This window comes from Biomphalaria glabrata, chromosome 6 (assembly GCF_947242115.1).
Source record: "Biomphalaria glabrata chromosome 6, xgBioGlab47.1, whole genome shotgun sequence".
Classification (NCBI taxonomy): Eukaryota; Metazoa; Mollusca; class Gastropoda; family Planorbidae; genus Biomphalaria; species Biomphalaria glabrata.
Window position 1 is genome coordinate 34,731,782 of NC_074716.1, and position 17,621 is coordinate 34,749,402.

At 35.4% G+C, this 17,621-nt stretch overlaps 1 protein-coding gene and 1 long non-coding RNA gene across 3 annotated transcripts in view; both read left to right on the top strand.

The window, feature by feature from the left end:
- Nucleotides 1-17,621, top strand: part of LOC106073275 (28S ribosomal protein S35, mitochondrial-like) — a 56,110-nt gene that overhangs the window by 13,168 nt on the left and 25,321 nt on the right. The window contains exons 1-4 of one of the 2 annotated variants that reach the window (XM_056032742.1): nt 306-426; nt 3,953-4,158; nt 4,275-4,395; nt 12,755-12,894. In XM_056032742.1, coding sequence (XP_055888717.1) covers nt 363-426; nt 3,953-4,158; nt 4,275-4,395; nt 12,755-12,894 — 531 coding nt within the window. In that variant the 5' untranslated portion in view covers nt 306-362. Of the gene's footprint in view, nt 1-305; nt 427-3,952; nt 4,159-4,274; nt 4,396-12,754; nt 12,895-17,621 lie in introns of those variants that run through there. The other variant, XM_056032741.1, reaches the window with a different exon arrangement.
- LOC129926789 (uncharacterized) lies at nt 4,405-9,421 on the top strand. The gene is made up of 2 exons (XR_008778525.1): nt 4,405-8,398; nt 9,179-9,421. It is a non-coding gene; the product is annotated as an uncharacterized LOC129926789 (long non-coding RNA).

A 17,621-nucleotide genomic window follows, 5' to 3' on the forward strand; every position in this document is an offset into this window, starting at 1 on the left:
ACGTTTGTAGCAGATCCACGGCATCGGTAACACTCTTGAGCCCAGATCTAGAGTAGATTATATTCATTATATAGACATAGATCCAGATCTAGTCTACATATAATCTCTATTGATCTAGATTTAGATTGTAGATCTAATCATGACATCTAATTTTATATATATATATATATATATATATATATATATATATGACAAAATAGTAGATCGCGTAAGTGTTATGCATTCTGGTGCCAAAATACGCATTTTGACCGTAAGTGTTACGCATTTGGACTTTTTTTGGTAGGCAGGTCTGGACTAACTTTTAATGAGGAAATGTGTACATCAAGAATAAGATTACTAGGGTACGAAGTCTCCATAATGAGATGAAGCCAGGCCCTGACAGAGTACTGCCCTTGCGTCAACTTCCTACACAAAGGCAATCTGTAGGTATGTTCTCTTTCTATGCCAACTGGATAGGACATTTCTCATATAAGGAGGAGTAATATATGTGATCTTATACTCTTAGACACAACAGTCTTTACCGTACCTAGTCGGTCAATAATTGTTAGTCTTTTATTAGCTATTATTAGCTCTCCATTGTTGAATGTCTCAGTGCCTAAAAATGACATGAAACATATTTTTTTGTGGTACAGTACTTGGTCGACCAATAATTTGTATTCTTCTATTCTGATCTAGAAAACTTGATTTGCAGTTTGATTTAATCTGCATTTTTAAAAGTTAAAAATATTTATTCTGATATTCTACAATACTCTGGTACTTTTTTATCATTGGAAAAAATATGTTGCTCGAACTTACTAACACGCTGAAGTCTCATCATAGTGCTAGAAAAACCCTAATAATTAACTTCTGACTTAAGCACAACATATTTTATGTAACACATATTTCCTTATGTGTCTATACGCCAAATATAAAAGTCTCTTTGTGCTGATGAGTCATCAGATTTTAAAAAAGCCCTTAGCCCATGACCCTTCTCCTTCATTACCAGAAGGTAAAAAAAAAATTTCAAAAATACCACACCTCTTGAGTTTGACCTCATTATGAACTTTGCCTTTACAAGAAAAAGTAATCAGCATATGTCAGAAGTGAAGAAAAAGCAATATAGCAGTCCTTCTTGTAAACTTTCAAATGAAGAAGTTTTAGTAATAATAAGGTAAGCTGTTAGAACAAATACAAAATAGAGCAGAGACTTCAGAGAGATTTATAACATACAAATATTCACATTTGATTAGAGTAACACCATTAGCTATATCACTAAATTTAGGGACCCTTCTGGACAGAAGAATAAAAAGTAAAGTAGCAATTATACATAATCAATAACCATAATTAACAAATAGAAAAACAAAAGCTAACTAAATACTCAGAAAGGCACAGAGCAAGAGGCACATTTCTTATTCTATATCCATCTTTCCATCCCAGTGGCGCTACAGCCCATGGAGGGTCTGCTTCAACACATCCTTCCATTCAGATCTCTCCTGGGCCTTTCGTCTCCACGTCCTAACCCCAAGCTGTTGCAAATCTGCTTTCACATCATCAATCCATCGCATTCGGAGTCTGCCTTTGGGTCGCCTGCCTTTTGGTTTTTGCCTGTATACAATTTTCGCTACTCTGTAATGACATTCTTTCAAGGTGACCTGCCCAATGTAGTCTGTTCTTTTTTATTTCGGTCACTATTGGTGGGTCTTCATACAATTGATATATATCATGGTTAATGAAGAGCAAGGAGCAAGTACACAGCCCTGCTTCATCCCAATCTATTGGGAAGTGATCAGAACCATTGTGTCTGATCTGGCCTTTTTGTCCCACATGAAACTGCTTGAAAATGGATAGGAACGTAGGTGGGCATCCCAGCCTAGCCAAAATCCTCCACAACCATCACAACTGACCGTGTCGAAAGCCTTGGTGAGGTCCACAAAGGCAGCGTATAGGTTTAGGTTCTGCTCTTTGCATTTTTCTTGTAGTTGTCGCAGAACAAATATCATGTCAGATGTACCTCTCCCGGCTCTAAAACCACATTGGCTTTAAGATAAGACCTCGTCCACTAAAGAGTGGGTTAGTTGGTTGAGCAGCACTCGAGCAAAGATCTTTCCTGCTACTGACAGAAGTGTAATGCCTCAATAGTTGGAGCAGTTAGACTTGTCACCCTTTTTGTATAGGGATATGACTTAGATCTAGAGTTTAGATTTATGGTAGATTCAGTGAAGCTAATTCTCACACAGCCGTGAATTTTAGTGACTTAGATCAAGAGTCCAGATCTACTGTAGATTTAGCGAAAATATTTCGCAGACAGCTGTGAAATGTATGTAAAAGTTATTTCATTAGTAAAAGCCAGGGAAAATACATAGTTGAAAAAGAATTTGTGCTTACAAAAACAAACAAACCTTAATATGTCTAATCCATCCAAAAGCCATTATTTTGTAAGCAAATGTCAACTAAAGATATGATTTATGAGAAGGCTTTAAGCACATTACCTTAAATGCACACCATGACTTTAGTATATCTAGTATAAGATACACATCCATCCATCCATTCTAGTGGCGCTACAGCCCATGGTGGGTGTGACGATCACACTTGCCGGGGATTATATTATCAAACTTGACAATTCAATGAAATGAAGAAAGAAACATCTCTCTGTATTTTCTTCAAACTTCTTTAATAACTTCTTCAACTTTCACATCAAATTAACTTCTTAATTCAATAACAACTTGACACTTCATAAATAAAACTTAAAGATACATAAAACTTCACTTAGTATAACTTCAACTACTAAAACTTTACTTAATGGACCCGCTAATATCACAAAACTTATTACTAATCGAGGACTGAGCGAGGACCCCGTCTAACTGACTTTCCCTCAATTTATACCTTTCTTAATCGTACATTCCAGAATCATGGAAACTTCTCCCCTAATTGTTTTAGTAACTTTGACCTTCTAGAAGCTGACATATGCTATTTTTTTCCTTAACCCCTTTCTTTGATTGGATACCTAAAATTAACTTGTTTACGCTGGACACTTGCACTGGTTTGAACTGGAGCTTCTAGAAACTGGTCGAAATAGGTCACAGACTCGACTCGTGACAGTGGGCTCTGGCCTGCCTCAAGACATTTTGGTTTTTGCCTGTATATGATTTTGGCTCCTCTGTTATCTGACATTCTTTCAAGGTGACCTGCCCAATGTAGTCTGTTCTTTTTTATTTTGGTCACTATTGGTGGGTCTTCATATAATTGATATATCTCATGGTTAATGCGTGTCCTCCACCCTGTTTCATCCTGTATGGCACCATAGATTTTCCTAAGAATTTTTCGTTCCCAAGTATTAAGTAAATTTTCTGATGTCTTAGTCAGTGCCCAAGTCTCACTTGCATACATTGCTGCTGGTCTTATTATGGTTTTGTATATTATTTTCTTGGTTTTCCTTGAAATTGTTTTGCTCTTAAGTAAATGATGGGTGCTATAAAATGCTCTGTTGCCTCCTACTATTCTTTCCTTTATTTCTGTTAGTAGGTTATTTTTTAAATCAATTGTACTTTCTAGATATTTGAAAGTTTGGACATTTTCAAATTCGTAGTCTTTGATTTTGATATATTGTCCCTCTGTTTGATTGTCTCTTGTCATTGCCATGTACTTGGTTTTACTGTCATTGACCTCAAGTCCTTCTGGTTGAGATGCTTCTTCTAGTTGTGTGAAGGCTCTAACAATGTCAGAGGTTTCTTTAACCAATAAGGCAATGTCATCAGCATAAGCAAGGACCTTGTGCATTGAGCTATCATGCTTTAATTAAACATTTTGTATGAAGGGATGTAGAATTGTGCTTGTTGGTAGATTGTAGTTCATAGCTTCCGATATTCATGTTGAAAATGTAAAACTCATCTGTCTATCTGCATTGCGGACCCTTTGTATGAAAACTCATACTTTCTTTGTAATATTGTTTATTTTCATTCTGTATTATTTTCAGAGTCTGAAGAAGAATTTCGAGTGTATGAAATAGAAGGTCTTAAGAAGTTGACTGAATTGAAAAAAAGCAAACGATCACTAAATCAACCTTCACCACCTAGATCTAAAACAATGCCTGTTGATCAAGACTGGACAGATGTTTGGCCATCAGCATCAACATTCAAATGGGGAACAGTACCTTTTCCTGTTCGTCAAGGGCGAATACTGGTATTTGAGCTTTACATTATTTTACTGTCTCTACTGTCTAACGATTGACTTAGTATTTAATATCAACATTAAAATGCACCAGTACTTTAAAGAAATACTTATTAAATATTTTTCAGTCATCTTCAGAAAATGAGGGTATTGTTCCATCTAAATATGGAAATCTTGAGCTAATGAAGCCACCAAACTTCTTACATCTCACTCCATCACATATTAAAAAACATTGTGCTGTGTTGAAAGGTATTTCTGATTTTTCATTTAATAAGATAAAATACAAAATATGCATGAAAAAAGTTTCACATCCAGGTCTATTCTAGTGTTTTGTTCACTTTGGACTGCGTGGCTGCTAGGTGGTGTTGTCAAATCAGGGGGGGGGTAACTGAAATCAGTGATCTTGACAACTATTTTTACAAAGCTTTTATCAACTCACTCTGTCTGTCTGGTAAAAAGTTTGTACATGTTATTTCTCCCACACTAAATGTCATATCAAGCAGAGTTTCGCACAATTATCTCTTTTTACATGCCAAAACAAGAATCAATAAAAAAAAAAAAAAACAAGGTTACAAAGACAGTTTGTGTGGAAACACAAATTCAAAATCGGCCCCCGAAATGGTCCACCCAGGCAGGTAAAAAGGCAGGTTTCAATATTTTCAGAAAGAACATCAGAATGAAATTCTATCAAAGACAAATGACAGAGAAGAATGGAGAAAAAAGGTTGACAGATCTTGTGTGGTGCCCCAGCAGACCAAAGGATAGATGAAAGTGAATGTGAAGTTAGATGTGAACCTGGCCTAACTGATGTCTTATAATGAATACTTAAATGATCTAATTGTTTTGTAAAAGGTCAATCTCTTATTGAAATCCTCAAGAAAAAAACATTTCCTTTTAAAAAAAAAGTTACGTGTGCTATTTCCATAGAGCAGCGATGCCCAAACTACGGCCCGCGGGCCAGATGATGCGCTTCTATCGGGCCCGCCAAAACATTGTAAAAAAATGTACAAAAAAAAATAGAATGTTGAAAAAAATATTCTCACTCTTTCTTTGAAGAATTTCATCTTTATGTTTATATTCATAGTAAATATTTTTTTTTATTCTAAGAACAGAAGTGGGTTTTTTTTCAATAACGATAAGACTTGGCAGCTATTTTTAAATGTTTGGAAAATTCCGCTGTCTTGAGCTAGCCGTGTCCTTGACACCTTGTGTGTGCATCACAGAGCATCATTGATGCATCATTTTGGGTTGCATACATTTGATATCAAAGTGATTGGTAGATTAGTACCGTATTGTTTAACGTTTGTGATTTAATGAAATAGGAGAGCTTAAGAAACGAAAAGTGGACTCTTTAGAAACTTTCAAGAAAAGTGGACAGATCTTTACTTTTTTGTGGAATATGATAGTAAGCCAGCATGTTTGATTTGTAAAGAAAGTGTGGCTGTTTTTAAAGAACAAAACATTAAAAGGCATTGTGAAACCAAACACATAAACACATTTGGTGACATTCTTTGTTTGAGCCGCGAAGACTAGATTTCTAAGTTATGACTAGAGATTGGGGGATCGACAAGAATATATATCAAAAAGAGACAAGAAAATGAGTCTGCGATAACAGCCAGCTACAGAGTTGCTCACATCTTAAGTTGAGCAATGAAGCCTTTTTTCGATGGCAAATGTGTAAAAAAGTGCTTGTGATAGAGAAATGTGTCCTGAAAAGAAGAATGCCCCCACTTTGCGAGTACTGTGACTCTCGCCTCACCGTGGAACATATCCTCGTTGATTGCCCCAGATACCAGGATGTCAGGGCGAAACATTTTAGAGCCACTAATCTAAAAACACTATTTAATAATGTCGACCCTGGGAAGGTACTGGGCTTTATTCGGGAAGTGGGGCTATCTACGAAGATCTGATTTCTGAATTTGTGAACATGCACTATTTACATTAGATTTTTACCAAATATTTAAATTTTTACTACCTTTACTATTTTAACTGTGAATAGACCTTAATTTTAATTATATGACTGTATAGAATCTGGCCCTTGTTGTTTAGAGAGAGAGTAGTCCTTAAGGGACTGCAGGCACGACATGGCCTAAATTGTGCCGATGTGCCTCAAATCCAAATCCAAATCCCATCATAGAGGACCTTGCTCTTCCTTGGAATAAATTAGTTGGAGTGACTACTGATGGCGCAAGAAATAAGGTTGGATGTCACAGCGGACTGACAGCAAGAGTTATTAAAAAGTTGTTGAGTCAGTTGAAAACCTTTGATTTCACTGCATCATTTACCAACAAAATCTCTGTGGAAAGATTTTGAATCTGGATCATGTGATGATGATTGTGCTCAGCACTGCACATTTCATCAAATCACAAGAGCGTTGAATCATAGAACTTTCAATGATTTTCTGACAGAAATAGATTCCGAACATGAAGACATTCTATTTCCCAGCGGAGTGCAGGGGATGAGGGTCTGGTTAAGCTTAAAAAAGGTGTTAGAACGTTTTTTTTTTAATTTGAGAAACGAAATTTAAATATTTATGACTGAAAAATCAAAACAAGTGCCACAACTGAACGACCCCTAATGGTTGTGGGATTTGGCTATTTTATGCGACATCACATCACATCTAAATGAAATCAACACCATACTACAAGGGAAATAAATATGTCTCCCAAAAGAAAGAATGATCAATTTCTAAGGCTCTCAATGGATAATTTCAGTGAAAGATTTGTGGATTTTCATAATTTAAAAATGAAATCCGTCTTTTTGAAAATCCGTTTGCTGCCGATGTGTCAAGTGCCCCGACAGATCTCCAACTGGAACTGATTGACTTACAAAGCCAGACATCCCTGCTTGACAAATTTCAAGTGATGCAGACTATTGACTTTTACTCTGTGTTACTTGCAGAAACTTTTCCAAATCTTCAAAAACAAGCGCTAAGGATGATCACAATGTTTACAAGCACTGATTTGTGTGAACAAACTTTTTCACTGATAAAAATGGGCGATAACCATGTTACGTAATCGCCTCATGTATGAACATATAGATTCAGTGCTCCGACTTTGTGTTTCATTTATGCAGCATGATATTCAGAAGATGGTTTTGGATAAACTTCATGTATCACATTAATTTATGTAAGTAGGTCCACAAATTAAACTATTAAAAATAGCTTATTGTATTTTTTTTTTTTTTTTGGTGATATGGCCTGCGACACGAATGCCGAAAATTAAAATGGCCCGCAGACCAAATAAGGTTGGGCATCATTACTATAGAGCATCACTGCAGTTCACGCGATAATATGAAAAACTACTTATTAATTGTTGTTTTAAATTATGTTCAACTTATATGCATACTAAATAGATTTTTTCTCTTTAAAAAAAGAAAACTTTTTTTTTTCTGTAAATGTAGTAGTTAGTATGACAGAACTTAGATAACTTAGCAATACAAATGTAATAAAAAAAAATTTTTTCAAAAAAAATCTAAAACCATTTGCATAAATATGTTAAAAATATGGTAAATGGTCATCCCCCCTTCTAAAGAGCCTCCCGTGTTTGTTACTATTAATAGTGAATAGTTGTAAAAGTGGTGTATTTTTATGGAAAAACTGCTTGCATAAGTGATTTAAAAAATTAGACTTTTCGCTTTCAGAAAAGAAAAAAGTAGCCGTTGTATCAGAACTTTGAATGGTCTAAAATATTATGGTGTCAGATTTTCACTATCTTTTCTAGTTTACGAGATCTAAACGGGACGGACGGATAGACATTCCACACTAAACTAATAGCCTCTTTTCCCCTTTTGGGGGCCGCTAAAAAATTAACAAATTAGTTAATTAAGGTGGATTAGGAAGGGGCATTCAAAGAGGATATAGTTTACAGTTTCATAAGGGTGGGCGTAGTGTCTACAAAGGGGGAGTTGGGTGGGATTTATTTTGTTAAAGACCAACTGAAGAGGTTTTTATCGAAATTGAGATAACTGTTGATTATGATAGTAGATGGTATCAAATATAGTTCCTAAAAATTTGAGTTAAAAGAAATACATATTTATACTAGAAAAAGTCATTTGAAAGTGTAAAAAAATTAACGAGATTTGAAATGGCTCTGTCATGGCCGAAAGCGGAAGTGACGTTATAGTATGGAAATCACGGAAAAATGTCGAGCTCAAGACACTAGATCTAGCCAGACCGCCTAGAGGAGTCTAGATCTTGTTTTTTGTTATTAAGACCAGCTTAACGTAGACAATTTAGTCTTATTACTAGATTGTAACCATATATGGATTTAGATATCTAATAATAGATTTTTAGCTACATATATTTTTTTTTACTAGTCTTAGTTTAGATGTAGACGTAGATTCTAGTCTAGATCTAAATCTAGACTCTAGTCGTAAATCTAATTTAGTATAAATAAATTACTATAAAAAAATAAATACAGAAAACAATAATATAGGAATATAAAAATATAGTTTTATGACTTATATAGTGACTAGCCTAGGCGCCCTAGGCTATGTATAGGGCTAGGTCACTTTACTAGTGGTCTGTAATATTAATATATATATAGTTATAATTCTATCATCTATGTCCTGACTCCTGGGGAAGGTTCTGTCTAAAAAGTCTAAATCTTTAGTTGGTCTATAAAAGTCTATTCTTGTTTTGTAGTAGGGCCTACTACAAGATTTAGAATTTAGAAGACTATTATCACTTATAGTCACTATAGTGTCTATAGTATAGTAACAATAGTTTTTAGAAAGCATATAATTTTTACATATTCTTAAGGAAGGTATAGATCTAGATTTATAAATTAATAAAATCTAGACTTACTAAACTCTTTCATCATTAGACTCCAAGAATTATAAGAATTAAGATAGATCTACTATAGACCTTTATAGTATATAATCTTTTTATATTCTAGTAAAGTAGCACTAGATTCCTCTAGGCTGATATTAATGTTCATATTCATTTAATATTACTTAATTTTTCATTTATGTTTCTATTATGTATCTATTACTAAATATATATATATAAATATATTTTATTTTAATGTAGAAACCTGACATTGGCTAAAAGATGATCTGACGCGTCCAACAGTGGATGGCTGCCTGATTGTGTGTTATGCCAGCTGGACTGTTATTTTATAAGACTGTTGAGCATCTTTTATTTATAAATCTAAAAGCTGATGCTATGACACTCAATGGCTTAGAAGAAATCCTGTCAGTTTTATATGGTCATGACAATAATCTTTAATAAATAAGTCTTATACAAGGACAATAAAGATTATTATTATTATTATCATATTTTCAGTTGTTTTGTTTTAAGCTAACGTTGTCTTAAATTTTTAGAATTAACAAATTTGTTACATTTTCTTTATAAATACTCAAAAGTGAAAAAATATTCTTTTGGATAAATTTCAACTTTGTGGGACATGCCCTTTATATTTAATGCAAGCATAAAGTTATAAGGCATTATCTTCGATTCCGAAGATTAAGGATGAATGCAGCATTTCTCTTGATCACACGAACCCAGTTGCAACTTATATATTTTGTCATATCTAATTCATTATACAGACAAACCAGTGGTTTCTTTGGCATATAGGAAAGCAGATTGCCTTTGAAAGAAACAGCTGAAAAGCTCTGACGAGCCTGCTAAAGACAGACGCAGACGACGAAAAAAAATGTAAATTATTATAAATGCGGAATGCATAGTTTGTTTATTTTTATAAATTAGTTAATGAAATGTAAATATTTCCAGTAAGACACTGTTTACAAAGATATTTTAAAGAAAATTTAGCACCCAAAAGTTATTTAGCCAGATAAATAATTTAATATTAGAACTTAAAATATTTAATAGCTTGAACCTAACTGATCAAATATATTACCTCAGCTGTTTCTGCTCTTATTATCTTATTTAAATTAAAGTATTCTGATAATATTCTAATAGTTATAATGTTTTTTATTTGGACAATAAAGATTATTATTATTATTACTTTGAAAATATGTTAATATAAGAAAAAGTAAAAGTGAACTATTAGTTAGCAATTATGCTTTATTAGGAAAAACAAATTGAGCTCTTCATTGCTATCAGCTTTTCATTGAGCTAACTGCTTCCAATATGGGGATTACTCTTAAATTTTTAAATCATATAAGTTAAGGAAGCTGAATTTGTACTTAGTGTGCAAGTAAATATCTAGCTTTGACTTGTTTCTCCCCACCCTACACACAATTACACATTATCATTCCAAGGGCATTTGAATAAGTGAATTCCATTAGTCAAGGAGCTGTTTCTGCAACCATAGTTTCTAGCATATAGATCTATTTTACTATCATCGTTAACAGAACGAAAAATAACCGGTAATTGAAAGAATTGGTGATAAAAAAAAAATTGCAGGTGTACTGCACGATATGGTGGACAGACACACTGTGTTGTGGTCAAATACTGGGTACGCATGAATGGATCTAAGTTAAACCGGCTTGCGTCATAGTCATAAAAAACCACACGTGGACTGTAACAAGAGGTATAGTAGACTGATCCACGTTGTACGGTGGACTAAAACTCGATACTAGTACGCTTGATTGGATCTAGGCTAATCCGGCGAACATTAATTCGCTTACCTCTAAATTTAGTAGCGTGACCTAGTTTCCATACTATGACGTCACGGACCAGTGTAGTGAGGGAGAAAGACATCTCGAATGGCTACGAGACTAAGACTTTTTAGTGTCCCTAAAACCCACATTAAAACGCTAATATCTCATTAACGGCTGAAAAGTTATAGAAAATATTTTGCATACACGTTTTTTTAAGCTTTATATTACAGAAAACAAGTATTAAAACGGTTTCTGTGATTGACCCCAAAACCTCTTCAGTTGGTCTTTAAGATAGTAATTTAACAGAGGTGTGTGTCCTGTTCTAATTTGAAGATTGTAGATTGCTCTTTGCAGGTAGGAAGTTAATACTGTCCAGTTTGTTTGGCATAGTCATTTCTCAATACATAGCTCTGCCTGTGTTTCTTGATGCCCATTGGTTGAGCCACTCCTCTTTGTGGTTGTTGACTAACATTGACCTTAGGTTGAGTTAGTTAACAGGTCTATCTGGTTGTTTCATAGATCAGTGATGCCCAAAATACGGCCCAGATCCGGCACGCAACGTGGTTCAATCCGGCTCGCCGAAATGTTGGCACAAAGTGTAGAAAATCTCCCCTCCATAAAAAAAAGTTAGGGAAATGTATCTTTACCTACGTTAGAGCCCTCACTATTTCTCTGATTGAGTGGTGCCATGACCCTTAACATTTGTGGGTTTATGAAATTGGACTGTAGAATGTAGAATCTACCAGGAAAAGTACATTGATTTTTTCCTTTTTTGTGGAACATTATAATAAGCCAACATATTTTTTTTATAATGAAAGTGTGGCTGTTTAAAACAACAACTTAAGCATATATAACTGCATTATGCAACAAATATTTCAGTATTTTTGGTTTGAGCTGCTAATAAAAGATTGTTAAACTATGTCTAGAGATTGGAGGATTTTTGAGAATATTTACCAAAAGAGACAAGAAAATGATTCCCCGGTAAAGCTAGCTACAAAGTTGTTTATATTTTAAGTACCGGTAGAGAAATAAAGCCATTTTCCAACGCCTTAAAAGATAAACTGCAAACGTCTCATTAATTAATAATTTCAGGTCAAATACATTTCGTTTTTGTACCTTTTCGGCCATGTGGCCCACTACACAAGTATCAGAAATTAAAATGGCCCGCAGATCGATTTAGGTTGGGCATCACTGCCATAGATGATACTGCCTTTGATAGTTTATTGGCCTTTTCATTTCCCATGATGCCAATGTGTCCAGGGATCCACTGTAATGTGATTTTGATATTTAATTTTGACAACATCTAATGGATTATCACAATTGTTGTTGTCAACTCTCTTGGGCTGTTTGAGGTGCTGCTGTTAAGTGCTTGCAGAGTGGATTGGGAGTCTGTAAAGACAACAATGGTGATTGTACTCCTTCATATAATTTGTTTTCGACTGTCTACAGTGCTATGGTAATCGCCTTGACTGATAAAGTGGTGTAGGTTGAATTAGTCCCCCTTATTGTTTGTAGAAAAAAAAAATTGTAAATAGCTATAAATAACTATAAAACCTATTTTCAGTGGTTACCGTATTGGCTTGAGGAGGCTGAGGAGACCTTAGCCCTCCAGTTCAAATTCAGATTGCTCAATTTAAAAAAAAAATAATTTTTATAAATACATTGGAAAAGTCACAACCCAGATACCCCTTTCTTTCTCACCCATACACCATTCCAACTGGTCCAGACAAGTGATAGGATCATAGCGTATTAAGAAAGCTAAAAGCATGAAATTATGCTAAACAAAAACAATTCGTAAAAATATTTCTAATTGCATAGATTTATTATTGTTAGTTTAAATCTATTACAAATTTAATTACAGAACAGGCTGTTGATTTTAGTCATTGTTTTGACTTTGCTTTCTACCTCTTAATACAAAATGTTTCGATCTTTTTCATTTTATTTCAAGCTAACATTGAAACATATCTATTTGTTTTTTGTTTTTCTTGATTGCTGCCTCTTTTTGTTTTAAAGAAATGTTTTGTTTGTTTTTTTGTTTCAGACTTCTGTACACAATGGCCCCAGGGTTTGGACACTGATGAAAAATGTCGGCGTTTTTTTCCTCTAGAAACAAAGACCTCAGACTATGTTTTTTCTGCCCCTTCCATCAGGGATGATAGGGCTAGATTTGCCAGTATTAAGGTAAAGCAAAAAAATACCTTTTACGCAGGGTACATGCCTGGTTATTCACATTGACCAGTGGTTCTTAATCAGCTACTGATTAAGGCTAGTGACACGCAACAATACATAAAAATATTGAACAGATAGTAAATGCAGTCATCAAAAAAAAATAATAACAATATGGCAACATTTTTTAACATAATTGTAATTCTTTATGAGAAAAAATTTTGGGAAACCAGACTTAAACAATTTTTCCCTTGAAAAATATTGTAAAACTGAATTATTTTTTATTGCTTTTGTAAAGAGTATCATCTTCCATGTTATAGCATGCCCAATGAGCCCTGTCCAGTCTCTTTTGTAGACATGGGGATCTGGGATTTCTGTGCTGGCTCAGCAAACACAACTCAAGCCTGGATTCAAACTCAAGCTATCCTTGCTTGGTAGCTAAGCAGCTTTTGCCACTTAGCCACACATTCCATTGTTCTGTTCTTATTGTAATATTATTATTTCTAATACAAATTTAAAGTCAATTTAGACATCTATGAACAGGGTTTGTAGCACTCCTAAAAAAGTTGAAAGTCTCATAAAATCCTTAAATTTTCCTAAAAATTGCTAGAATTCTCCTAAAATTTTGTCCACTCTCCTAAAATTTTTAACAATTATTTTTGTTTAAATCTAATTTTGTTCATTTCTTGCTAAAAATTTGGGGGATAAAAACAACAACAGTGTAACTAGGCATTCTGATCACATGACGTTACGGGCTGGCCGTGTCAATAATGAGCTGACCAGTGATGAGTCTACACCGTCTTTCACCCACTTGTGAAACGCGACCTTGTGATTGAAGATGGGCCTTGGCTCAAGCAAGCATTTCTCCTGAAGGCAGTGTAGACATGTTTGTTTCTTTTCATTGTTGCGACTGAAGATGCGCTAGATCTAGTCTTTAGTGACTATTTACTATAATTACAGCAATTACCAGCCTAATGTGTAGGCCACACCCCTCCGGGCAATCCCTCACCTAGAATCTTATTTTTGTATCAGTAAAAGTGACCTCCCATGGAAAGCCTGTAAATCATCTATCTAGAAATGATATCTAGATTTAGATTTAAGATCTAGTGAAGATCATCGCACCTAACCTGAAAACTTTTATGATTTCAATACATCTAATGTCTAGATTACTCTAGAAATATGCTAGATTCTAGATTTATGCTAAATCACTAGAATCTAGTGAAGATAATTCTATTACTGCTGTGAAAAGTCCTAGAATTTTAGTGACTTAGATCTAGACTCTAGATTTAGGGTAGATTCAGTGAAGATAATTGGCACTCAGCCGTGTAGGTCTGCAATTTTTAGTGACTTAGATCTAGAGTCTAGATTTACGGTAGATACAGTGAAGATAATTTGCACATAGCTGTGGAAAGTCCGCGAATTTTAGTGACTTAATTCTAGAGTCTAGATTTACTGTAGATACATCATACAATGAAGATAATTCGCACACAGCTGTGACTTAGATCTAATATTAAGGCTTGTCTTCAAGTCCGAAGATTAGTGAGGAGTGTAGTATTTTCCGTGGCTGCTCAGCCCCAGCTGTGACCTACATATTTTGCCTCATCCAGGGCAAGTATAACCATTGTCCGCTGGTGGTCGATTTAGATTTTCTTTTCGCCGTCTGCGTTTGTCCTCGGCAGCGGATTTTCTTTTGGTCTCAAATGTGTATCCTGCGACCTTCGTGAGTGACCTCCAGCTGTCTCATTCTGAGGCCGCATGCAACCAGGTGCTCTCTTCTATGTCAGCTAAGAAAAGTTGACGCCTAAGCTGGTCTTTGAAGCATTTCCGTGGGGCGCCTCTGTTACGTCGACCACCTTTTAGCTCACAAAAAAAAACTGCCTTTGGTATACATTCATCTCCTATACAGGATACGTGCCCTACCCAGCGCAACTGTCGGACCAAAAGAAGTCCCTCTATCTGTCCATACCGGCGTTCGCAATGACATCGCTGTTTGTAGTGCGGTCTTGCCACTGTATGTCCATGATGGAGCTCAAGCATCTTTGGTGGAAGGGCTCAAGAAGTCTTAGTTGTTTTCTGTATAGTGTCCATGTCTCAGAGCCATATAGAAGGGTTGAGAGAACCACCGCCTGATAGACATTGATTTTTGTAGGCAGGCGGAGCAATTTGTTCAGCCAAACTCTCGCATGAAGGTGTCCAAAAGTCCATACAGGCAAGGACATGGCTGTTTGTACTGCCGTTTTGCCACTGTATGTCCATGATGGAGCTCAAGCATCTTTGGTGGAAGGGCTGAAGAAGTCTTAGTTGTTTTCTGTATAGAGTCCATGTCTCAGAGCCATATAGAAGGGTTGAGAGAACCACCTCCTGGTAGACAATGATTTTTGTAGGCAGGCGGAGCAATTTGTTCCGCAAACTCTCGCCTGAAGGTGTCCAAAAGCGCTACTGGCCCTGGTCAGACGGCTATCAACTTCCCTTGAAAGTGAGGCGTCATTTGACACTATACTACCTAGATATGTGATATGGTCTACCACGTTAAGGGGCTGTCCATTTACGGTGATCCTTGGGGCAAAGTATGTTTTATTGGGTGACTTCTGGAACATGACTTGTTTTCCCCAAGGTTAGAAGATAGACCGAAAGAGGCTGCAGTGGATGCTAATTCGTTTACCGCATTCTGGAGATTATAATCATTGTGAGTTAGGAGGGTGCAATCATCGGCATAGAGAAGCTCCGTTATGACCATCTCCTTTGTTTTTGTATGGGATGGTAGACTTCGAAGATTGAACACATTGCCGTCTGAACGAAACTGGATGTAGAAGAGCATGGAGCAAATACACAGCCCTGCTTCATCCCAATCTATTGGGAAGTGATCAGAACCATTGTGTCTGATCTGGCCTTTTTGTCCCACATGAAACTGCTTGAGAATGGATAGGAACGTTGGTGGGCATCCCAGCCTAGCCTAAATCCTCCACAACCATCGCAACTGACCATGTCGAAAGCCTTGGTGATGTCCACAAAGGCAGATGTCAGATGTACCTCTATCGGCTCTGAAACCACATTGGCTTTCAGATAAGACCTCGTCCACTAAAGAGTAGGTTAGTCGGTCGAGCAGCACTCGAGCAAAGATCTTTCATGCTACTGACAGAAGTGTAATGCCTCGATAGTTGGAGCAGTTAGACTTGTCACCCTTTTTGTATAGGGATATGACTTAGATCTAGAGTTTAGATTTATGGTAGATTCAGTGAAGCTAATTCTCACACAGCCGTGAATTTTTGTGACTTAGATCAAGAGTCCAGATCTACTGTAGATTTAGCGAAAATATTTCGCAGACAGCTGTGAAATGTATGTAAAAGTTATTTCATTAGTAAAAGCCAGGGAAAATACATAGTTGAAAAAGAATTTGTGCTTACAAAAACAAACAAACCCTAATATGTCTAATCCATCCAAAAGCCATTATTTTGTAAGCAAATGTCAACTAAAGATATGATTTATGAGAAGGCTTTAAGCACATTACCTTAAATGCACACCATGACTCTAGTATATCTAGTATAAGATACACATCCATCCATCCATTCTAGTGGCGCTACAGCCCATGGAGGGCTCTGGCCTGCTTCAAGACATTTTGGTTTTTGCCTGTATATGATTTTGGCTCCTCTGTTATCTGACATTCTTTCAAGGTGACCTGCCCAATGTAGTCTGTTCTTTTTTATTTTGGTCACTATTGGTGGGTCTTCATATAATTGATATATCTCATGGTTAATGCGTGTCCTCCACCCTGTTTCATCCTGTATGGCACCATAGATTTTCCTAAGAATTTTTCGTTCCCAAGTATTAAGTAAATTTTCTGATGTCTTAGTCAGTGCCCAAGTCTCATTTGCATACATTGCTGCTGGTCTTATTTTGGTTTTGTATATTATTTTCTTGGGTTTCCTTGAAATTGTTTTGCTCTTAAGTAAATGATGGGTGCTATAAAATGCTCTGTTGCCTCCTGCTATTCTTTTCTTTATTTCTGTTAGTATGTCATTTTTTAAATCCTAGATATTTGAAAGTTTGGACATTTTCAAATTCATGGTCTTTGATTTTGATATATTGTCCCTCTGTTTGATTGTCTCTTGTCATACACATAGGAACTAAAAATGTACATTTCCCCCTCAGAGAATACACATTATGAAGGCATCTCAAAGAAATTTCTTATTTTAAAAAAAAATGAAATAGCAACCATTTGTAATGTTCTTTAATAAATCTTTGAAAAAAAATGGTTGTTTGTGGTTTTGGGATGACAGTCAAGTTGTTACTTGATTAAAAGATAACTTTATTACATTTTCTGGGATGACAGTCAAGTTGTTACCTGATTAAAAGATAACTTTATTACATTTTCTGTGGTTGGCGTTGGCAAGATATTTATTATTTCCAAAATCAAGTAACGATATTAATTTACTAAATGCATAGTTTTGTGTATGTTTTACAATGTTTCACACCAATGGGTGGGACACACACACATACATATTATACATCTTACTACATTTTACATTTCCTCCTTAAAAAACCTTAAATCTCCTCAAATTTTGTATGGAAAAGTGCTACTAACCCTGAATGAAAATGTTTTTTTTTTCAAAATATGATATTTAAATTAGAATTGCAATTGAACTGCCTGAATAAAATTCTTCTCTCACTACTAACCATGTCAAGGTTTACATTTCTGGAAGTTTCTACAATATAGTTTTCTTTTTGAAATGTCTGCTTGTGGT